At 37.7% G+C, this 25,501-nt stretch overlaps 1 protein-coding gene across 2 annotated transcripts in view; it reads left to right on the top strand.

Moving 5' to 3' along the window:
* LOC114661021 (eukaryotic peptide chain release factor GTP-binding subunit ERF3A) overlaps positions 1-25,012 on the top strand; it is a 67,167-nt gene extending 42,155 nt beyond the window's left edge. For both annotated transcript variants that reach the window (XM_028814107.2, XM_028814108.2), the window contains 8 exons: positions 2,509-2,663; positions 3,981-4,121; positions 4,322-4,415; positions 16,661-16,741; positions 20,392-20,565; positions 20,761-20,850; positions 21,080-21,248; positions 24,401-25,012. In XM_028814107.2, coding sequence (XP_028669940.1) covers positions 2,509-2,663; positions 3,981-4,121; positions 4,322-4,415; positions 16,661-16,741; positions 20,392-20,565; positions 20,761-20,850; positions 21,080-21,248; positions 24,401-24,453 — 957 coding nt within the window. In that variant the 3' untranslated portion in view covers positions 24,454-25,012. The remainder of the gene's footprint in view (positions 1-2,508; positions 2,664-3,980; positions 4,122-4,321; positions 4,416-16,660; positions 16,742-20,391; positions 20,566-20,760; positions 20,851-21,079; positions 21,249-24,400) is intronic.
* Positions 25,013-25,501: the final 489 nt, after the last annotated feature.

Raw genomic sequence — 25,501 nt, 5'->3', positions numbered from 1 at the left:
TATAGGACTTACTGCAACACTTGCATTGATTTGTAAGTGCAACATTTGTTCTGCTTTCACTGCCTCATTGTTTTGTACAGAACAATTAACTAGTAATGTGTCCTTTACCTCACTACCTCTTATTAATGATCTTTTAGGTCTTTCTAGGACTATAATTACAGTAATCCCTCGCTACTTCGCGGTTCACTTTTCGCGGATTCATGACTTCGCGGGTTTTTAAATACAAGTGATTGCCCACCTATCGCAGAAGTTATGTTCCAGACCCATCAGCAACAGGAGAAAATCCGCGATATAGAAAGACCATGTAAATAAACATTTTTATAGTTTAAGCCTTAAAATACCCATCCCACATGCTTTAAACACATGTAAACTTATAAAACACACTTTGTTAACACATATGATATGTGGATGTCGGGCTAAGGATATGAGTAACATCTCACTATTATAAAACATTTTAACTTCACGCAAGACAAGACAGTGAGACAGGAAAATTGGTGATGTACAGGCTTAAAATTATTGACACGCAAAGCGACAAGCAGCACAAAGCCAGCACAAAGTCCACTTCTCCTTAGTGTTCATTCAGCTCCCCACCCCCTTGACAATGCGAAGTGGCAGGAGCGTACTGCGCTTCCGGGGAGGGGGGGTTTGAGCGAAGGTGCGTTCAGCTCTCACACACACACACACACACACACCCACACACACACACACACACACACTCCTCCTTCTGAACGCTGCAGAGGGACAAGCAGGCATTTTGGCAGAAGCAGCACAAAGTCCATTTCTGCTCAGCGTGAGTTCAGCTGCCCCCCTTCACAAAGCGAGTGCAGACACATTGACATCTGATCGCAGTGTGCAGTGTTGGTCTGAGGTGTTTAAGAATGTAGAAAGTGTTTAAGAGCATAGGAAGTGTTTATAAGAGCGTGGGAAAGGTTAACAAGAGAGTGAGAAAGGTTTATAAGAGTGTGGGAAGGGTTTATAAAGCCTTAAAATATGTATAAATAATAAAATAAATATAGGTCGCTACTTCACGGATTTTCACCTATCGCGGGGGGCTCTGGAACGTAACCCCCGCAATAGGTGAGGGATTACTGTACAACTTTAAGAGGTCAGGGTAGTATTTTCCAATCCCAGTCCTGGACGACCCCATGACATCAAATTTTTGTTCCAACCAGTTTCATAATCACTCAGTCGTTTTCCTTTTAACTGACCTTATTGTTTAATTTTGGTTTGTGTTTTTGGCATTTTTTTCACCATTGAGAATAATATGGAAGTGTTAGACTTAATTTTGCAAAAAATTTTGAAGTTTTTTTTTTGTTTGAATAGTTTTAAGTTTTTAACTGTTTTGCTTTTTTCCTAAAAATGGTCATGTTTCTGTGTAGTATGCTCCCTTAATTGTATCCTATTAATGACAATTAACAGTAAACTGAACAGAAAATGACTCTGAATGCATAAGTGCTGCTGCTACTTCAGTGTCAGGCCACTAGTAAATAACTGCTTAAATAACCAGAAGAAAAAGTGGAAAGACAATAATGAAAATACTAACCAAATGAAATTGAATTACTACAAACAAAAATTATCTCCATGTAGCTCACACAAATATTTGACACATTCCAGTAAAAGGTAGCAAACCCAGTTTTGAAATTTCTGGTGTGAGCCTTAAATGAATATCTAGCGTGGAGGACAGGCCCTTGTTTGTGCCAGTGGTGCATGCCCAGTGTAGGCAGGTAGGTGTTTTTGGTTCGTTTAGTGTGTGCAGAGATAATTTCATAAACCATGTGAACGTGCTAGTGTGTACATGGATTGTCTTCATTTTAAAATGCCATTTTTAAAGGAAAGTGAAGTATGGACTTACTCTATATTTAGATAAAGGCTAAGAGAAGAGCAAAACCTGATTGAATGAGATCAGTTAGGGAAGTTGGCTCACAGATTGTGACACCGTTAGGAACAAAAACCTGCTGCCCCAGGGGTCTCCCAGGACTGGGATTGGGAGCTGTTGGCTTTGGGTATAACAGCTGCAGGGAAAATATTTGAGTCCGAAATTAGGACTTTTACTTTTGATATATCTGAATTTAAAATCTGTACATTTTAATCAATAAGTTTTTACCACAATGACTGACTGCTGTTGACTTTTAATATGTAGTTGTTTAAGGAGAACATATTTTTATCTGATTTGTTGGTCAGGACTTTACAAAATAGTTCCAAATGGATTTTGCAGTTTCTGTTGTGCGTTACTGTATTTTTGAGAGTGTCTTAATTTGGTTGGTGGCTGTATAATTCCCTTAGTTGGTTGTAAGAGAAAAATAAATGAATCTATTTTATAGAGTGGAATATTTTATCTTAAACGACTTATCTTGCAGCTTTGACACACTGGCTGTGTCTCAGCTTATTGATGCCTCTCCCTTATATTCATATTAACAATTAAAATGACCTTGAAACCATCTTTATATAAGAATAAGTGTCACCAGTTCTTTTATATAAAAAAGCTAATGTATTTTTTCTCTCATGCAGGTTATCTCAGCCAGGAAAGGGGAGTTTGAGACAGGATTTGAAAAGGGGGGCCAGACGCGAGAGCATGCCATGTTGGCAAAAACAGCAGGCGTAAAACACCTGATAGTCCTCATCAACAAAATGGATGACCCCACTGTAAACTGGAGCACAGAGAGGTGGGACTGCTTTTCATATTGCTCTATAAATATATTTGGAAATGAGTAACCTTCACTGCTTCAAGCACCAGGAGCTCTTAAAATGAATGCCAGGTGCTCTGTAGGCTGCTGAAGCCAGAAAAGGAAATGATTAACTTTCATTCAACTCCCACTGAAGTTAAACCAAAAATGTGCCTGCTACACCTAATAAGAAAACCCTCGACTCAACTAATCACACATAAAATATTTATTTTGTTTCTTTTATGCTGAAGTGGATTTTAAATATCTTGGTATTCTCCAGTCAGAGTGGCAATGCTCACTTTCAGTACATACACACATACATTTGTACACATTTAGCATGGGATGAGTTCTTATGATTTATGTTAGAGCTGTCAACCAATAATTCAGTTTTGAATTTGACTATTTTCTAAATATATTCAAAAATGTGTTGTAATTTCATAGGACTTCATAAATGTATGTTGCCCTGTTGTATGTGAACACCATTAGCATGCTCTTTGCACAGTAAATGATTAACCTTTCATACATAAGAGAATATGTTGAACACTACACTTGTCAAATACTGATAAGCTTGATTAATTAGGCATATAAAAAAATGGGATAGGAACAAACTAAACATCTGCAAGCACTGGGCAAACATTACCAAAAACTCTGATGAGAGATTTCAAAGGAGTTTTCTGGCTTTTTCACTTTCAACTTTGATTGGCTGTACAGATTTGAGAATCCTACTTCAGTGCTCTTTTTAGCCACAGTTAGAGGCAGTTGTCATTTGTATCTGATAAATAATGAAGTTTTAAAGTACTCCATTTTAAAATGCAATTTGCAAGCATTGTAATACTTCATATTAAGCTCTTCACTGTAAAATTGTAAAAACAAAACTGAAGATATGAGCATGTTGTATATGAATCTCTGCAGCAGTTCTCTACGCTGTCTGTAATCTGTGTTGAAATGTAGAAGAATTTGTTTTTATTATGCAAATAACTTGTACATTCTCCCTGATTTTAGTGCTATTACAGAGATTCCTATACTTAATAGATGACACAAAAAAAATAGAAAGTACTGATTTTTGTCTTCCTTGTAATCTACATATGGCAGTTGGAAATATTGCACAACTCTGTTGTATTAATAACTGTTCCCACCTTAAATATGTACTCTCTTTTTCTTAATACTTACATTTGGTATATTCAACAATTGTGTAATTTGCTATAACTGCAACACCTAACATTTTAAATATGCTATGTACAGTCGTTTGTAATGGCTTAAAGACTGATGTTATGCTATAACTCTCTTCTCCCATCTTGAATATCTTTATCTGCATAGGTATGAGGAGTGTAAAGAGAAATTAGTGCCATTTTTAAAGAAGGTTGGCTTTAATCCAAAAAAAGACATTCATTTTATGCCCTGTTCGGGACTGACAGGGGCCAACCTGAAGGAGCCTGCAGATTGTTGTCCATGGTATACGTAAGTATAGTTTTGAATGTTGTACTCATCAGTAATTAATTTGATGGTTTGTGTGGCCTGCTAGTGCAGATGAGTGTTTAATGAACTAAACACTATCTATTTAATTTTTCTTATGTTCATAGACAACATATTAAAAAAAAAAAAAGACTGAAGTTTCACTTCTAACATTCTTCAATTCAAGTTTATTATTTCTGTTACAGAGGATTACCATTTATTCCACATCTGGATAGCTTGCCAAATTTTAACAGATCAAGTGATGGACCAGTCAGACTACCGATAGTAGACAAGTACAAGGTGAGTTCATATGTTTATGTGCCTGCTTTCTCTCATCTCTTCTGCCTTAGTTTGTTGAATAAAATATTTTTTCAAAAAAAATAAAAATGTGTTGAATGTTAGGCTGTCTGACACTTTTTCCTGTCATTTTGTTCATCCCACTAATTAACACAAGTTTGGTAAATACAGTAAGAATCATGTTTAACAGAAGAACTTTATAAGAAGAAATCAACAAACTTCCAGGAGGTCCATATATTTCAAATACCCAAATATGCCTTCCTGAAATAAAAATGTAACAGTTGCATAAAATTAAAAAAAAAAAAAAACAAATAAACTTTACAGGATAAAATTATGTAATTAAAAACAGTAAAGTTACATCAACAGTCTGCTTTAATGGCCACTACTTATTATTATTATTATTATAATTCATTACATTTATATAGCGCTTTTCTCAGTACTCAATCCACTTAACTTAAAAGGAATTACAATTTTAACTTTGTGTGAGTTATCAAGACTCTTATTCCAGTATTATTATAAATCCGTGTATTAAACTGAAATTTCTTAATAAGGAATACATTAAGTGTTGTTCTGTAGAAGACATGAACTTGCCTTTGATTAGGAGATTACACTGAAAATCCTACAGCCACAGTGGCACACTAGAACAGTAATTTTGCAGCCCTAAAAATATTGTTCTTGAAATGAAAGTTAATGAATTGAATTAATTCTACAGAAGAAATTGTAATATTAATTGAGAACATCCATCTCTGTTTTCAAATACACTTAACCACTTCAGTGTATTGTGGAAGACGCAAGGCTGTCCTGGCAGCCTGTACACTAGTCCATCGTAGGGCACCTTGCTCACTCAGTATGGGTCAGTTTAAAGTCACAGGAATGTCTTTGGTTTGTGGGAGTAATTAAAAATATTCCAAATTTAATTTTGTTTGATACATGAAGATGTCCTTAGTTGGGTAACATGTTAAAATAGACGGTTATTTTTGTGGAACCTCACCCCCAGGATTCCTTGTGTAAAGAGTTCTTAGTCAATTTGAGTAATGCGATAAAGATCAAGTTAATTAAAGCCAACTAGGCCATTTAGAAAAGCTAAAGTTAATCCGTTCTGTGCCAAATAAGCCAGACGAATTTATATCAGTTTTATTTATAAAAATAGGTTACACTCAGTGGGTATCATTGAAAATTAATGCTGCTTCTGGAGTAGTAAGAATACTTGTAATCAGGCAACATCTGCTATTGATTAATCTGGAAATTAAATGATGCACAGGGAATATTCTGCCATGCTTTGCCGGAGACAATGAATTTTGTAAAGAAATTTGGAAAATGCGCCTGATTTCATCATCTTGACACCTGATTTTGTTAGTTCATGCCATCCTTGTAGAGGTGTGTGTACTGGACTTCTGTTTCAGTTTTTCTTGTATAAGGCCGATTCAGAGGTTTTCTCTCACAATACCCATTCTTTTCTGCCTTTACCTTTTCTGAGGTAGAACACTTTAACTCTTTGAGGGCTGAATATTTTTTGCAGGCAACTCCGTTTTCTGAAAAGCACACAATGCAAAGGTTTCACATGTAAATCAACATAAAATGTCTGTTGCTGTGGCTGCTGTTCAGCGTCTCTGGTGGTTGTGTAGGGGCAGCATGATGGCCAGTAGGAATGCATGGCGGGCCGGCTGCCTGGCCTGTCTTCACGTAGCTGTGCTACTCAATCTGTTTTGTACCTCTTGCCATCATAAGCGGCGGTCCCCCCAGGCGAATGTTGCCATTGGTGCATCGGCTACACAAGCGTGTTCAACACCACGATCAACTGGGGACAGATCAGCTGAAGCCATTACCTCACTGAATCAAAACTGAAGTCTGGCAAGTCAGAGTCCAATTTGGTGATAATAATACACAAAATGTCGTCCATGGAGTATGTTGCTTTGTGCATTTGCTTTGGACTCTTGTCAGATGTCGATGAAATTTTAGAGGTTGTTTGCTGTTCGCTACTCATGCATGCACAGGGAATCGAGGTCAAATCAACAAAGCTAACTTTCCTTCTAGCAAAGAGAGTTGAACTAAAACATAACGCGAGTTTTGTCGTCGTTTACAGCTGATTACCATCCTCTACCCCCTGAATTTTGACAAAAGTCAACATCAGCCCTGAAAGAGTTAATAACACTGGTCTACAAAAAAATAGTTTTTGTTTGCTTCTGGGAACTTCAGAGCATCTCAAGTTTTTTACACTGATTTCATATATGAAATCAGAATTAAGCTAGCACGTCAGGTTTTTGAAATACACATCATTGATGTTTTGATACTTTTGAATATCAATATATCAACACGATACCTGGAGTTTGGATTCTGTCCCACCAAAATTGTTTTGATGTGTTTATTCTGAAAACAAACCAGAAGACGATACCAGAGACACGTTAAAGCACATTTATGTCAATTTACTTCAATATAAAAGTGAGGTCAGTGTGCCCAAAAATGTTGGAGGCACTCGCTTTTGCGCTTGTACTTCACATCTGTCTCCCTTTGCATGAACCAACAGTAGTCACCCATCATGCTGGTAAGTGAATTTTTCCCAATATCAGTTTTCCATCACATTTATATCTTGGTAAAATCTTTCCTCATGCCTACGGAATCTCTCCAGTGCACAGTGACTTCTTAAAAATAAAAGTCGAGATAAGAATGTAAAAAAATGCATCTTCAGTGACATTCTGGCTCCCGTAAGCTAATATACTTTCAGCATATTCTCCACAAGCTCAGTGTAATTATTTGTTCTGTGACTGTCAAGAAAATTCTGGACAACCTGCACGAATGAGGGTGCAGATTCAGTGTACTTCAGTTTCCTTTTGAACTCATTGTCAAGCATCAGTTCACGTATTTCAGGGCCAACAAAAACACCCTCCTTAATTTTGGTTTCACTTTTCTCGAGACCAAACTTATTTCTTAAATGCTGAAACGCATCGCCTGTACTGTCCAGTCACCCTAGTTGTCCAAGACCTGGAACATCGTAACTAAAAAATGGGACGTGCTGGACAAAAACGGTTTTCAGATTTGGAGTCAGCAAGTGAAGTTTGTTAAAGTACAGATGAAAGAATCCCAGTAGCAAAATGCTTGTTGACCAGTGTAATCTGTGCTTGTGAAAAACTGAACTGTAGATGGAGCTATACTTGTTATTGGTTATACTGTATATTAAGAAGTTGAGATAAAGAGTGAAATCAAAACGGTTGCTAAAAGTGAAGCGTATGTGAAGCTGTGCCAAAGCTAAGACTAACTTAGTACTGTGTGATGAGACAAACACTTCAGATCAGTCGGATTTGATGAGTCATTTCAAGCTGCTGAGTGGTTCATACATCTGTTGTACAACAAAGGTTAGGATCAGCAGTTTTAAATCACTGTGTAATAAATGAGGACCAGGTCCCTGAAGTCTTTGCACCTCAGTGTCCCACAGGCCTTAAGTGTACAGTATATTTGTATGTAGCCTGTGGCATACTGTACTTAACATTTGTAAACAATTTAATCACTGTGTGGATGAGAGGGAGATTTTTTCATTGTGTTGTGCTTTAGATTTTAAATGTATTCAGACAAATGCATCAGTAAATAATGAAAAAAGGCCATTAGCAAATATACAGATACTATATGATGTGAATTGTTCAGTGTCGTCATATCACCAGTGTCACCAGGACAACCCAATACCAGCCTTCACTGCTTACCCTGAGAAATATAAGATCTGTTGACAACACTCCAAATTTTTTATCACACATCTCTACACATTTTCCTACCTCTCAAATGACAGAGTATCACTTGGTGAAAGTCTCAGAGCAGAAGGGAAAGGAGTATGCAGTGTAAGCATTTTGATTCATTGATCTCTCTCTGTGCAAATCCCCTAAAGTTGTAAGGAGGTCTGTTTCAGTTCTTCCTTCTTGTAAGATTATATGGTTTGTACTTCCTTCTTCTGTCCGCAGACAGCAATGAGACAGAGTCCTCCTCCTCAGAGGTCTTATGTGCATGTCAAAGTCAGTCATATTGCTCATGGGATTTGTATATCCACCTCCATGGCAGTTCTTAGGACCATGCCAAGTGCCACTCTCATATCCCATACTTCCACATGACAGATGCAGCCAGTATGGTCATTCTATTTTACAGCCTCTCACAGTGAATGCTCATACAAATTAATATTTAATTTTTTTTTTTTTATTGATGTGCTTTCCACTTGGATGCTGTCATTAAGTCGTCTGAAATTTGGTCAATACTTATTACTGAATCATTAAGCAGTGGTCAGTTTTCCTAATTTAAGGTTTCACAATTAAGTAGTGGGCTGTATAAATCAAATGAGCGTGCCATTAGAAATCATTTATTCATTCTCTACACCCATCTTATTCTGTTTAGTAGAGCAGTCCAGATATCACTTTAAAAAAACTACTCAGTAACTAAAAAAGAGGAATTAGTCTTTTGCCTATAAGAAATCCAAAAATGCCAATAAAATAAAAACAAAGTCAAAAATGAGATAAATGATATAATTAAGTGTAAGCTTTCATTTAAAGCTGTAGCCCCATCCTTTAGTCCTTCAGGACATTTATGGACTCCTCACATTGGTCTGGGAGTGTGATGGGTACTTTTGTGAACTCTTCAGTTTTTTTGTTTTTTTTTTGCCCAAAATAATTGAAATATATTTATGAAGTGACATTTTCACTATGTTAGGGAAAGCCTTCTGTATGAGTTTCTTTCTGAGTGAGTTTGCCTTTCCTGTGCTTTCAGTACCATTTGTTTCCAGCATCGTCACCTACTAAACAATGAGATGAATACAATTAATTCCTTTCATTTTGTTCTCTAAGATTGTTTTATTTAAGAAATTCCTATTTAATCATAAAATGTCTGGCAGTGTTTTTTAATGTGTTTTAACTATTTTGGGACCCTTAGCTATATAAAGATAAAAGGTGTGTTATAGATTGTATCATTAAACCTGCATACTGATTGGTGCAGGTAATGTGTGTGTGTGTGTGTATATATATATATATATATATATATACTAAAATTGGGACTGTGTTATGCGAATGACCCTAGCTTATTTAAGACTAGCCATCCCCCATGGCTTTGCCCGTACAGTGTAGTGAAACAGGACAATGAGGAGGGCCCCGGCCAGCTCTCTACTCCTTCTGTCACTCTTCCCCCTCCCCTCAGCCCGCAGCCCCTGCAAGCGAACTATGATTCTTACCGCAAAGAGATAAATTGCAAAATCAACCGGAATGTTCAAGCAAATTATAGAAAAAAAAAAGATCTAAATCTGTTAAGTTGTTCTTTCGTTCTCTAACTAAACGGAGTTAAGGTAACGCCCCGAGGAAGATGCGTGAGTGAGGAGGGTCCCGCCCCCTCCAAGCAGCCCAATGAATCTCTCTCGGATTTGTGCTAATATATCCGTACTGCAAACGAACTATGATACTTAGTGCAATGAGAAAGTTGCAAAATCAATGGAATGTTCCAGCAAATTACAGAAGAAAACCCAATCTAAATCTGTAAAGTAGTTCTCTCGTGAAAAGCGGACAGACATACAAACGGGTCTAAAAACTATTAAGAAATTTTGCACTTGGACCATGAAATTTTTAAAACCATTACTTAGCAAGCACCTATGAGCCAAGGGTAACCTACAGTCCAAATTTCAAGTCACAAGTCCTCATGGTTCGGTAGATTGCGTGACGAGTGAGTCAGTGGTATTTGGCTTTTTTATATATAGATATATAGATAGAGATATATATAGATATATAGATAGAGATATATATATATATATATATATATATATATATATATATATATATATATATATATATATATATATATATATATATATATATAGATAGAGATATAGATATATAGATAGAGATATAGATATATAGATAGAGATATAGATATATATAGATATAGATATAGATATAGATATATAGATATAGATATAGATATAGATAGATATAGATATATATATATAGATATAGATATAGATATATAGATAGAGATATATATATATATATATATATATATATATATATATATATATATATATATATAGATATATATAGATATATATAGATAGATATATAATATAGATAGATAGATATATATAGCTATAGATATATATATATATAGATATATATATATATATATATATAGCTATAGATTATCTATAGCTATATATATATATATATATATATATATATATATATATATATATATATATATATATATATATATATATATATATATATATATATATATAGAGAGATAGATAGATAGATAGATACAGTGGTGTGAAAAACTATTTGCCCCCTTCCTGATTTCTTATTCTTTTGCATGTTTGTCACACAAAATGTTTCTGATCATCAAACACATTTAACCATTAGTCAAATATAACACAAGTAAACACAAAATGCAGTTTGTAAATGGTGGTTTTTATTATTTAGGGAGAAAAAAAAATCCAAACCTACATGGCCCTGTGTGAAAAAGTAATTGCCCCCTGAACCTAATAACTGGTTGGGCCACCCTTAGCAGCAATAACTGCAATCAAGCGTTTGCGATAACTTGCAATGAGTCTTTTACAGCGCTCTGGAGGAATTTTGGCCCACTCATCTTTGCAAAATTGTTGTAATTCAGCTTTATTTGAGGGTTTTCTAGCATGAACCGCCTTTTAAGGTCATGCCATAGCATCTCAATTGGATTCAGGTCAGGACTTTGACTAGGCCACTCCAAAGTCTTCATTTTGTTTTTCTTCAGCCATTCAGAGGTGGATTTGCTGGTGTGTTTTGGGTCATTGTCCTGTTGCAGCACCCAAGATCGCTTCAGCTTGAGTTGACGAACAGATGGCCGGACATTCTCCTTCAGGATTTTTTGGTAGACAGTAGAATTCATGGTTCCATCTATCACAGCAAGCCTTCCAGGTCCTGAAGCAGCAAAACAACCCCAGACCATCACACTACCACCACCATATTTTACTGTTGGTATGATGTTCTTTTTCTGAAATGCTGTGTTCCTTTTACGCCAGATGTAACGGGACATTTGCCTTCCAAAAAGTTCAACTTTTGACTCATCAGTCCACAAGGTATTTTCCCAAAAGTCTTGGCAATCATTGAGATGTTTCTTAGCAAAATTGAGACGAGCCCTAATGTTCTTTTTGCTTAACAGTGGTTTGCGTCTTGGAAATCTGCCATGCAGGCCGTTTTTGCCCAGTCTCTTTCCTATGGTGGAGTCGTGAACACTGACCTTAATTGAGGCAAGTGAGGCCTGCAGTTCTTTAGACGTTGTCCTGGGGTCTTTTGTGACCTCTCGGATGAGTCGTCTCTGCGCTCTTGGGGTAATTTTGGTCGGCCGGCCACTCCTGGGAAGGTTCACCGCTGTTCCATGTTTTTGCCATTTGTGGATAATGGCTCTCACTGTGGTTCGCTGGAGTCCCAAAGCTTTAGAAATGGCTTTATAACCTTTACCAGACTGATAGATCTCAGTTACTTCTGTTCTCATTTGTTCCTGAATTTCTTTGGATCTTGGCATGATGTCTATCTTTTGAGGTGCTTTTGGTCTACTTCTCTGTGTCAGGCAGCTCCTATTTAAGTGATTTCTTGATTGAAACAGGTGTGGCAGTAATCAGGCCTGGGGGTGGCTACGGAAATTGAATTCAGGTGTGATACACCACAGTTAGGTTATTTTTTAACAAGGGGGCAATTACTTTTTCACACAGGGCCATGTAGGTTTGGATTTTTTTTCTCCCTAAATAATAAAAACCATCATTTTAAAAACTGCATTTTGTGTTTACTTGTGTTATATTTGACTAATGGTTAAATGTGTTTGATGATCAGAAACATTTTGTGTGACAAACATGCAAAAGAATAAGAAATCAGTAAGGGGGCAAATAGTTTTTCACACCACTGTATATACAGTGGGGTAAAAAAAGTATTTAGTCAGCCACCAATTGTGCAAGTTCTCCCACTTAAAAAGATGAGAGAGGCCTGTAATTTTCATCATAGGTATACCTCAACTATGAGAGACAAAATGAGAAAAAAAATCCAGACAATCACATTGTCTGATTTTTAAAGAATTTATTTGCAAATTATGGTGGAAAATAAGTATTTGGTCACCTTAAAACAAGCAAGATTTCTGGCTCTCACAGACCTGTAACTTCTTCTGTAAGAGGCTCCTCTGTCCTCCACTCGTTACCTGTATTAATGGCACCTGTTTGAACTCGTTATCAATATAAAAGACACCTGTCCACAACCTCAAACAGTCACACTCCAAATTCCACTATGGCCAAGACCAAAGAGCTGTCAAAGGACACCAGAAACAAAATTGTAGACCTGTACCAGGCTGGGAAGACTGAATCTGCAATAGGTAAGCAGCTTGCTGTGAAGAAATCAACTGTGGGAGCAATTATTAGAAAATGGAAGACATACAAGACCACTGATAATCTCCCTTGATCTGGGGCTCCATGCAAGATCTCACCCCATGGGGTCAAAATGATCACAAGAACGAAGAGCAAAAATCCCAGAACCACAAAGGGGGACCTAGTGAATGACCTGCAGGGAACTGGGACCAAAGTAACAAAGGCTACCATCAGTAACACACTACGCCGCCAGGGACTCAAATCCTGCAGTGCCAGATGTGTCCCCCTGCTTAAGCCAGTACATGTGCAGGCTCGTCTGAAGTTTGCTAGAGAGCATTTAGATGATCCAGAAGAGGATTGGGAGAATGTCATATGGTCAGATGAAAAAACTCTACTCGTCGTGTTTGGAGGAGAAAGAATGCCGAGTTGCATGCATCAACACCATACCTACTGTAAAGCATGGGGGTGGAAGAAACATGCTTTGGGGCTGTTTTTCTGCAAAGGGACCAGGACGACTGATCCGTGTAAAGGAAAGAATGAATGGGGCCATGTATCGTCAGATTTTGTGTGAAAACCTCCTTCCATCAGCAAGGGCATTGAAGATGAAACGTGGCTGGGTCTTTCAGCATAACAATGATCCCAAACACACCGCCTGGGTAACGAAGGAGTGGCTTTGTAAGAAGCATTTCAAGGTCCTGGAATGGCCTAGCCAGTCTCCAGATCTCAACCCCATAGAAAATCTTTAAAGGAGTTAAAAGTCCGTGTTGTCCAGCGGCAGCCCCAAAACATCACTGCTCTAGAGGAGATCTGCATGGAGGAATGGGCCAAAATACCAGCAACAGTGTGTGAAAACCTTGTGAAGACTTAGAGAAAACGTTTGACCTCCGTCATTGCCAACAAAGGGTATATAACAAAGTATTGAGATGAACTTTTGTTATTGACCAAATACTTTTTTTCCACCATCATTTGCAAATAAATTCTTCAAAAATCAGACAATGTGATTTTCTGGATTTTTTTTTTCTCATTTTGTCTTTCATAGTTGAGGTATACCTATGATGAAAATTACAGGCCTCTCTCATCTTTTTAAGTGGGAGAACTTGCACAATTGGTGGCTGACTAAATACTTTTTTGCCCCACTGTAGATACAGTGGTGTGAAAAACTATTTGCCCCCTTCCTGATTTCTTATTCTTTTGCATGTTTGTCACACAAAATGTTTCTGATCATCAAACACATTTAACCATTAGTCAAATATAACACAAGTAAACACAAAATGCAGTTTTTAAATGATGGTGTTTATTATTTAGGGAGAAAAAATCCAAACCTACATGGCCCTGTGTGAAAAAGTAATTGCCCCCCTTGTTAAAAAATAACCTAACTGTGGTGTATCACACCTGAGTTCAATTTCCGTAGCCACCCCCAGGCCTGATTACTGCCACACCTGTTTCAATCAAGAAATCACTTAAATAGGAGCTGCCTGACACAGAGAAGTAGACCAAAAGCACCTCAAAAGCTAGACATCATGCCAAGATCCAAAGAAATTCAGGAACAAATGAGAACAGAAGTAATTGAGATCTATCAGTCTGGTAAAGGTTATAAAGCCATTTCTAAAGCTTTGGGACTCCAGCGAACCACAGTGAGAGCCATTATCCACAAATGGCAAAAACATGGAACAGTGGTGAACCTTCCCAGGAGTGGCCGGCCGACCAAAATTACCCCAAGAGCGCAGAGACGACTCATCCGAGAGGTCACAAAAGACCCCAGGACAACGTCTAAAGAACTGCAGGCCTCACTTGCCTCAATTAAGGTCAGTGTTCACGACTCCACCATAAGAAAGAGACTGGGCAAAAACGGCCTGCATGGCAGATTTCCAAGACGCAAACCACTGTTAAGCAAAAAGAACATTAGGGCTCGTCTCAATTTTGCTAAGAAATATCTCAATGATTGCCAAGACTTTTGGGAAAATACCTTGTGGACTGATGAGACAAAAGTTGAACTTTTTGGAAGGCAAATGTCCCGTTACATCTGGCGTAAAAGGAACACAGCATTTCAGAAAAAGAGCATCATACCAACAGTAAAATATGGTGGTGGTAGTGTGATGGTCTGGGGTTGTTTTGCTGCTTCAGGACCTGGAAGGCTTGCTGTGATAGATGGAACCATGAATTCTACTGTCTACCAAAAAATCCTGAAGGAGAATGTCCGGCCATCTGTTCGTCAACTCAAGCTGAAGCGATCTTGGGTTCTGCAACAAGACAATGACCCAAAACACTCCAGCAAATCCACCTCTGAATGGCTGAAGAAAAACAAAATGAAGACTTTGGAGTGGCCTAGTCAAAGTCCTGACCTGAATCCAATTGAGATGCTATGGCATGACCTTAAAAAGGCGGTTCATGCTAGAAAACCCTCAAATAAAGCTGAATTACAACAATTTTGCAAAGATGAGTGGGCCAAAATTCCTCCAGAGCGCTGTAAAAGACTCATTGCAAGTTATTGCAAACGCTTGATTGCAGTTATTGCTGCTAAGGGTGGCCCAACCAGTTATTAGGTTCAGGGGGCAATTGCTTTTTCACACAGGGCCATGTAGGTTTGGATTTTTTTTTCTCCCTAAATAATAAAAACCACCATTTACAAACTGCATTTTGTGTTTATTTGTGTTATATTTGACTAATGGTTAAATGTGTTTGATGATCAGAAACATTTTGTGTGACAAACATGCAAAAGAATAAGAAATCAGGAAGGGGGCAAATAGTTTTTCACACCACTGTAGATAGATAGATATAGATAGATTGTTACTCGTCCATATTTCTTGGTCTGCATTGAAAACTTGCTTGTTGATATGTGGACACCATTTGGGTCTAATGTTATAATAACGGATATTAAATTTTGTACACATAGCAAAGGTGACCTCATATGTCATGTAAGCGTATTTTATAAGACAACTTGCGTGACAAGCTAACAGCTTTGATGGTCTGAATTTTTATAAGCATGAAATATGAGTGTGTCCAAATCCAATTCTTGGTCCATTTCTCCTCTTTGTGAATTGATCACTTCCTAAAGTTGGAATGAGTGATATTTTCATGTAATACCATCAGTTATGTTTGGAGTTTTCAAGAGAGAATACCAACAGATTTTAGTATTTGTATTCAAAACCGTTAGTAACACTAAGATGTATTATGTATGTAATATGATAACCACAGTTTTTCCTCCAAGAAGGCGGAGAACCTGTTCACAGTTCAGCCTTTCAAGGTTAAGTTAAACTATAACCCACAGAGACAGTAGATTTCTTTGTCTGTATGTAAATAAGAATTGAAACATCTGATGTAACTGCCTGGACTGAAAACATTGAGTATTGTCCTTTTATTGTTTTTAATTTGCACACAAGTAAAACAAAAGTCAAAGATTTGGTATTGTTCAAAACTAGCAGTCTAAAATAAACATCACACAAATGTCTGCAAGTTAGCATATTTACCAGACACAAATGTAACTGGTAATTTGCCTGGCTTTTTATCCTTGTAATCATAATGTGAGAAATGCTTGTAAGATTGCAGGGTATGTCAGTGCTAACGTTTTAGTAAGCTCAAAATATAAGATATTTAAAACTCACAGTTGAATATTGTAATAAAGGAAATAAGTAGTGCTGCAATTTAAATTGAACATAACGTACTGTAAATGACCATCTCTCATGAGGGTACTGCCATTTTAAAGTTCATAACTTAACTTTCATGTTGAAGAATATGGCTTCCAGATATAAAATCTTAATACTTTGAGATCAGTCATGTAGTCATTATAAAACCAACACAGTGTGATTTTTATCTTTCCTAGAGTCTGTTGCTTTCTTATTGTCTGCTAGAATTACTGATGTGCACTGCAGGTGTGTTCCCTGAGTTATCATTGCAATTATTTTTCTGACAGGATATGGGAACGGTAATCCTTGGAAAACTAGAGTCTGGATCAATCTGTAAATCACAGCAACTTGTAATGATGCCAAACAAGGTAAGTCTCACAGGAAAGTAAAACTGCTGTTTTATGTTTTCAGAAGTCAAGATGTGTGTGTTCATTCAGTATTGAATCAGCTGCAAAACACATACATTCATAGATTTATATTTTCATGTATTTACTTTGCAGATGCTTTATCCAAAGTGACTTACAAAACAGGTCAACATAATTGAGTAAAAATCAGTAAGGGTATTGTTTATGATCAAATGTTACAGGGCAAAGTTACAAAATTGGATCATCGCAAGTGAAGAACTCAAAACTAAATGCAAGCTAGTTACACTTCCTCAGTTAAAAGAAACTATCAAAGCCATTGTTGTTTCATCTAATCCGCAGCATGTGAGAGTCTTCAATTGCTTCTTGAACACATTGAAGAGAGTCAAGAGCTTGAAGGCGCAGAGGTGGCATCATCAGATGCCATTCATCAGCAGACCAGCATGGGCAAGAGAACATAGGACTTCAAAAGTCTCTCTCTGTCTGTGTGTGTGTGTGTGTATAGATATCTCTATATGGGAGCTGACCCACTGACTAATCTGTAGGCATGCATGCATGATTTGAAATTAATATGTGCTGCTACAGGGAGCAAGTGTGATCTAAAAAAGGAGTGACATGCGCCCACCTCGTCTGGTTGAACACAAGACTTGTCACTACGTTTTGAATCATATGAAATGGCTTGGTAACACTTGCTGGTACTCCTTCCAGCAGAGAGTTGCAATAGTCAGGATATGACAAGACCAAGACCAAGACCTGGACTAGGAGTTGTGCTGCATACTCCGCCAGATGTGGTCTGATCTTGTGGATGCTGTAATAATTGAATCTGCCAGATTGAGAGACCATTTAAACCTGATCAGTGAAGGGTAGCTGGTCAAGTTGCTTACTGACTTAGCGATAGTGAATTGACCTGAAATGAGTTGGGTTGTTGAATAAATGGATGAGCTGGGATAGCAAAGAGGTCATTCTTTTCCACTTATAGGGTCATTATTGTCATGTGTATTCTTACATGCAACATATGCAAGAGCCATCATTAGTGAGTATAACAGCCTTACCTTGAAATTCTGTTGTCTTTTTGTTTTGTACACTACATACTATTGTGTTTAATAGCTGCAGACTCCAGTCACACAATTACAAGATTCTGTCACTAACTTAAATTTCCTAATTTTCTATAAGTAGAACTTCCTTGATTTTTACATAAATAAAGCAGAATATAACTGACTGGGTTTAAAAAAAAAACTTCTAAAAATAGCAAATAGACTCTGCTCTGATTCATGTGTTTCATTGTGAATGATTTGTTAACTTTTACATTCTTGTCATTATTTGAGTTCTATCTAGAATAAAATTGCACTGTGCCATGAGTTTATCTGGCAGTCTTTCATGTAATTATAAATGTAAACATCTAACGCGGAGACAAAGAAATGCTGGAATATGAAAATTCCAGATTCTCCTTTAGATAGAATATATATTTCCACAGGCTTTTAGCCTTTTATTACTTATAGCACAGGGGTCAGGAACCTTTTTGGCTGAGAGAGCCATGAACGCCACATATTTTAAAATGTAATTCCGTGAGAGCCATACAATATGTTTAAAACTAAATACAAGTAAATGTGTGCATTTTATGTAAGACCAACACTTTTAAAGTACAATGTCTCTGAATTCTTTTTATGCTGTTGCTAACAAATGATGAATAAAGTACTTTAATGTGACTTCTGGTGCTGCATGGTTTTGCTGATGGCTTTGTAGTCTGGTTGATACATGGTGAGGTTTAGCTTCATGCAGGCGTTGAGACTTCCATCCGTTAAACGTCGGAGAGAAAAGAATGGTGCTGCATTTATGTCCTTCACTTGTGTTGCCTCAATTTGATTTGCCATAATGATGGTACGATCGTGAACAGTTCTTTCCGACAGAGGCATGTCTTTTATTCGTTTGATTATGTTGTCTTTATCCGAAAAGTCATGAAAAAGTTCATTGGCAACATCAAGCATGAATGTTTTGGCATACTCCCCATCTGTGAATGGCTTTCCATTTCTCACAATTGCTAAAGCACCAGCAAAGCTAGCCGAATTCCAGTCACCTTGTTGGGTCCAAACACGGAGTTGCTGCTGACTAGCTTGCACTCTGCACAGTAGCTCTTGACATGCTTTCTTCCTGCTCTCCCCCGCAGGATATTTCGATGCAAATGTAGTATGGCATGTGTCGAAGTGCCGCTTTATATTTGACCATTTCATTGATGGAATTTTATCATTGCATATTAGACACACTGCAGAACCTGCTCTCTCCACAAAGGCGATTCCTCTGTCCATTCCTGCTGAAAAGTACGATACTCCTCATCTTTTTTTATCTTTTAGCCATCTTCTTCGATAAAAGGATTTCTGCAATTAGCTAGCTGACTACTTGATTAAAAGGAGGGAAGTTTACTTCCTGACCTCACAACGACCCGTGTACATTACGCATTATCCAATAAAAATTTGGTGTTGTCCCGGAGGACAGCTGTGATTGGCTCCAGCCACCCGCAACCATGAACATGAGCGGTAGGAAATGAATGGATTGAAATACATGAGAATGTTTTATATTTTTAACGTTATTATTTTTTTTATTAAAGATTTGTCTGCGAGCCAGATGCAGCCATCAAAAGAGCCACATCTGGCTCGCAAGCCATAGGTTCCCGACCCCTGTTGTAGCATATTGCTAAGATGCTGTTTTGTGCTGCTGTCTACTCATTCTGATTTTTTTTTTTTTTATTCAATTTAAAAATCCCAGTTTTTCCAAATTGAAACTCTACTGTAAATGTGTAGATTATTCTTAATAAATGATTGGAGGAAACTCTACAAGCATTTTTGCATATTGTTTTATGCATTCAATTGCATTTAAGTGTCAGAAATCAGTATTTAAATTGGTTAAGAGGCTCATGCCACTTCCACAAATACCCTCAGAGCGAGGTGTCTGAAGACTCTAAGGTCTGTTAACACCTCTACAGGTCAAAATGAACAACATCATCATCATTTTTGGAATTTAGAGAATTTTAGTCCTTTGTTGGCATATAGAACAGCAGAAGAAACATACAGTAACGTTTTTTGGCTACACTGTTAACAATGTATTTCGTTACTTTGTTGTCTCTCTTGCAAGACTTGATAAACTCTTTTCTGTAGTAAACAAAGTAGTGACAAGTTTTTGTAACATTGTTTCTTGACCGCTTGTGATGAATCTTGTACTTATTCTTAGGTAACTGACTGAATATGTGGAACACGAGTCTTTTGACTTTTTTTAGCTGTAACTTAGTCATCTCTTATATATGACTTCCTCTTTCTGTAACTGTTTTAAAAAAGCAAAAGTCCTGCCGCTGATTTCAGGGAATTAATGTTGGTTGTCACTAAAAGCTGCCCTGAAGTATAACTCTTTAAGATTGGGCCATTTTACTCTGTGCATAATATGCCCTCCACCATTCTGATTCACTCTTGAGTTCATTTTGTTAAGAAAACAGAGAAGGAACACGGAAAGTAATTTATTGGGGAGGGTCATACTGAACAATATTATGGAGAAAATAAGCTTGCATTTCACATGTCTTGTCGCTGGTTTCAACAGTTAATAGAAGGTGCATCCAAACAATCAGAAATATATAAACTGGCTTAATTTCAGTACTGCTATCTTTTTTCCAGCATAATGTGGAGGTCCTGAGCTTGCTGTCAGATGATGTAGAGACGGAATATGCTGGACCTGGAGAGAATCTAAAACTGAGACTGAAGGGCATTGAAGAGGAGGAGATTCTGCCAGGATTTATTCTCTGTAATGCAGAGAACCTTTGTCATTCTGGTCGTACTTTTGATGCTCAGGTGAGCTGCACTGAAAGTGTTTTCATTTAAACCATTTTGCTTTGATATTTTGGTTCCCTGAGTTGGACTGACGCAACTAGGCTCCTAGGTCGTTATAGCCGCATGTACCCTGATGGATCTCTGGACTCCAACATATTAATCTCATTTGTCAGCTCCAATATATGGTATCTGACCTTTCTTTTTGTACATTTGCAGATTGTTATCATCGAACACAAATCCATTATCTGTCCAGGTTATAATGCAGTGCTGCATATCCATACCTGTATCGAAGAAGTCCAAATAATAGTAAGTGACCTATAAGTTATTAATGTCCCAAATAATGTGTCTGCCTCTGAATGTGCCAGGGTGGTTTGTTTTATTGTTTCAGAGCCTTTCACCCCCCACCCCATTGTGTTAATTGCTCTTATAGGGTTACCATTACTTTAATCTCATTAAAGTAACCTTTTGGAAAATTGGAGAAGAAAGGTCAGGTAGCACATCAAATAAATTGTCTTGTTTTTCTTCTCAAATTCAGGCCTTAATCTGCCTAGTAGACAAAAAGACAGGTGAGAAGAGTAAGACAAGACCTCGCTTTGTGAAACAAGACCAAGTGTGCATCGCCCGCTTAAAAACGGCGGGAACAATCTGCCTTGAGACATTCAAAGACTTTCCTCAAATGGGTCGCTTTACTTTGCGGGATGAAGGTACTGATTTTGCACTTGTTCAAATCTTGCACAAACTTAGACTGTATACATTTTATTCTGCTTTGTTTTATGAGTATAATCTTCATCTCCATTTAAACATTAAAAAAATTTCTTTGTGTATCCATATTTTGCATAACTGCACACATTTTTATGCATTTATAACAAACGTAGACAAGTAAAGCTGTCTGTGTATAATATGCACACTATATGGCCCCAAATATGTGGACACCTGACCATCACACATATGAGCTTGCTGGACATCAAATTCCAAAACCATGGGCATTAATATGGAGTTGCCCCCTCCTATCTTTGTAGCTGTAACAGCCTCCACTGTTCTGGGAAGGCCTTCCATGAGATTTTGGAGCATCTGTGGAAATTTGTGCCTATTCAGTCAAAAAGGCTCTTTGTGAGGTTAGGTACTGATGTTTGATGAGAAGACCTGGCTTGTAGTCGGTGCTTCAGTTCATCCCAGAGGTGTTCAGTAGGGTTTAAGGTCAAGACTCTGTACAGGCCACTTGAGTTTCTCTTATTTCTTTTTTGGAGCTTGCTTTATTCATAGGGGCTTGCTGGAACAGGAAAGATCATTCCCCAGATTGTTGCCACAGAGAGTTCGGAGGAATTGTATGCTGTAGAATTAACAGTACTCTTCACTGGAACCAGGGAACCTAGCCCAAGCACTGAAAAACAGCCCCAGACCATCATCCCTCTCTCTTCCATCAAACTATATAATAGGCACTTCACAGTCTGGAAGGTAGCGGTTCTTCTGGCATCCGCCAAACCCAGATTCATCCTTCCAGTTACTAGATGGTGAAGTGTAATTATTTCAGAGAACACTGTTCCATTTACAATAATGTCACTTGGAGTTTACTGGGCAGATCTAGAACACTAGGAATGTGCTGACTTTTAGCAAAGGTGGCATCTTATGACAGTGCCATGTGTCGGAGAGTCCGAGTTACTGCCAGTGTTTGTCAATGGAGATCGCATGGCTTTGTGTTTTATTTTTGCAGCATTTAAACTGTACACAATGTAATTTAGATGCATTCAGGTAAGCAACACAACAAGCACCATGTAGGAATGTGTTTTACTTTCATGAAGACTGACCAGTCAGGTAATGTGACTTTGTAATGATCAGGATCCAATCAGGGAAGGGCCACATAATAAGCACAAACCAATCGGAGCGCTGTTAGAGCCAGAGGCTGCATTTTCAGACGTATTCAGCTCTGGAGAAGGTTTTTTAAACATTAATTTTCGTAGGTTGAAAAATGCCAGGGTATTGTGAATGAAAGTTAGAAATAGAGACTAATGTCTGTGTTTTTAGATGAAAATACAGGTGCTGGTCATAAAATTAGAATATCATGACAAAGTTGATTTATTTCAGTAATTCCATTCAAAAAGTGAAACATGTATATTAGATACATTCATTACACACAGACTGATGTATTTCAAATGTTTATTTCTTTTAATGTTGATGATTATAACTGACAACTAATGAAAGTCATAAATTCAGTATCTTGGAAAATTAGAATATTGTGAAAAGGTTCAATATTGAAGACACCTGGTGCCACACTCTAATCAGCTAATTAACTCAAAAGCCTTTAAATGGTCTCTCAGTCGAGTTCTGTAGGCTACACAATCATGGGGAAGACTGCCGACTTGACAGTTGTCCAAAAGACGTCCATTGACACCTTGCACAAGGAGGGCAAGACACAAAAGGTCATTGCTAAAGAGGCTGGCTGTTCACAGAGCTCTGTGTCCAAGCACATTAATAGAGAGGCGAAGGGAAGGACAAGATGTGGTAGAAAAAAGTGTACAAGCAGTAGGGATAACCGCACCCTGGAGAGGATTGTGAAACAAAAATGTTGGGGAGATTCACAAAGAGTGGACTGCAGCTGGAGTCAGTGCTTCACGAACCACCACGCACAGACGTATGCAAGACATGGGTTTCAGCTGTCGCATTCCTTGTGTCAAGCCACTCTGGAACAAGAGACAGCGTCAGAAGCGTCTCGCCTTTGGACTGCTGCTGAGTGGTCCAAAGTTATGTTCTCTGATGAAAGTAAATTTTGCATTTTCTTTGGAAATCAAGGTCCCAGAATCTGGAGGAAGAGAGGAGAGGCACAGAATCCACGTTGCGTGAGGTCCAGTGTAAAGTTTCCACAGTCAGTGATGGTTTGGGGTGCCATGTCATCTGCTGGTGTTGGTCCATTGTGTTTTCTGAGGTCCAAGGTCAACGCAGCCGTCTACCAGGAAGTTTTAGAGCACTTCATGCTTTCTGCTGCTGACGAACTTTATGGAGATGCAGATTTCATTTTCCAACAGGGCCTGGCACCAGCACACAGTGCCAAAGCTACCAGTACCTGGTTTAAGGACCATGGTATCCCTGTTCTTGATTGGCCAGCAAACTCGCCTGACCTTAACCCCATAGAAAATCTATGGGGTATTGTGAAGAGGAAGATGTAATACGCCAGACCCAACTATTCAGAAGAGCTGAAGGCCACTATCAGAGCAACATGGGCTCTCATAACACCTGAGCAGTGCCACAGACTGATCGACTCCATGCCACGCCGCATTGCTGCAGTAATCCAGGCCAAAGGAGCCCCAACTGAATATTGAGTGCTGTACATGCTCATACTTTTCATGTTCATACCTTTCAGTTGGCCAACATTTCTAAAAATCCTTTTTTTGCATTGGTCTTAATTGACATTCTAATTTTCTGAGATACTGAATTTGGGACTTTCATTAGTTGTCAGTTATAATCATCAACATTAAAAGAAATAAACATTTGAAATACATCAATCTGTGTGTAATGAATGAATCTAATATACAAGTTTCACTTTTTGAATGGAATTACTGAAATAAATCAACTTTGTCGTGATATTCTAATTTTAGGACCAGCACCTGTATATTAGTGTGGACAGGGCATTCATTAGTGTGGCAGTGCTAAAATACAACTGCAAAAGGTAAAAACTGTTTATAAAAAAAAAAAAAAAAAGAAATGTAATCCAGAAATTGAACAAACAATTTTGGAAAGTAATAGCTCAGCTGCTGAGACAAATTCTAATGAAAGTCTGTTTGATTTTCTCCAAATGTGACTTGTGTTTTTGCATGTTTTTTGAGGGGGAGAAACAAATAAAAGTTTTTTCTTCTTTTTTCAGGCAAGACTATTGCCATTGGCAAGGTGCTGAAGCTGGTACCAGAGAAGGATTAGAAGGGGTGCTGTGATTGACCAGCACAGTTAACTGTAATGAATAAAGTGGACTCGACTACAGGCGCCTTCTTCTTTTAATGACCTTCTGCCCAGCGAAGAAAAAAAATAAACTTCTTTGAAAGTAAAAGAACGAAAGAAAAAAAATCTGTTTTTAAAAAATATATATAAATAATATTAAGTCCACATGTGTCAGCTTTCTCATATTGAGAGCTCAGCTATGCCAATTGTCAATTTTCACTCCTTGTACACTTCTGAATAACACATCAAACAGGTAAATATTTCTCTTCCAAGTTTTGCTTCCTTCAAAGAGAAAGTGGCAGTAGGTACCTTAAAAAAAATGTGGACTTGGGTAACTTTTGAGTTGAGAAAAGCGAGAGGAACAAACCGACGCAGTGAAACCAAAATAATATCCTGGTTGTGTGTTTCCTTTTTATTAAGGTCAACGGCATCAAGGTTGATTTCGTGACAAAATAATTTGAAAAGACGACAAAAGTGTGCAAGAGTGTTGTTCACATGTTAAGACAACTTCAATGACAATAAAATATAACATTCTAAAACACAGGCTGGAATAGTGTGTGCTATTTTTCTGGGGGTGGTGACAGCAAAACTCTGAAATATGGCAATTCAGGGATACGCAGGTGGTGTTTTTACAGGGCGCCCCTTCATCCCTTCTGATGTATTAGTTAAGGATCGGCTACGCCAAAAGTAATGCAGCAGTTTCATTGACGATGATGATGTCATTAACGTAGAGATGTGCAGCAAAGATCCTGTGTAATACATGATTTGGTGGTGTGGCTATTGACCAGTGTTATTAATTGTTGTGGTAGACTGATTTACAGCATTCAGGTTGATAAATATTTTGTGTCTTTTATTTGTAAACTAGACAAAGCAAGTGTGATATTAGTGCTTCTGGAGGTATGTTTAACTTCATTGATGAGAACAACGGTGCTTTGATGTTTACCTAACTAACCTAAGGATTAGAAATTTATATTTATCAAGAGGAGGATCAGACCTGCTTGGCAAGGGTGTGGTATGTTTGAACTTGGAG

The sequence above is a fragment of the Erpetoichthys calabaricus genome, chromosome 11 (assembly GCF_900747795.2).
Source record: "Erpetoichthys calabaricus chromosome 11, fErpCal1.3, whole genome shotgun sequence".
NCBI lineage: Eukaryota > Metazoa > Chordata > Cladistia > Polypteriformes > Polypteridae > Erpetoichthys > Erpetoichthys calabaricus.
This window is presented reverse-complemented; position numbering and strand designations above follow the sequence as displayed.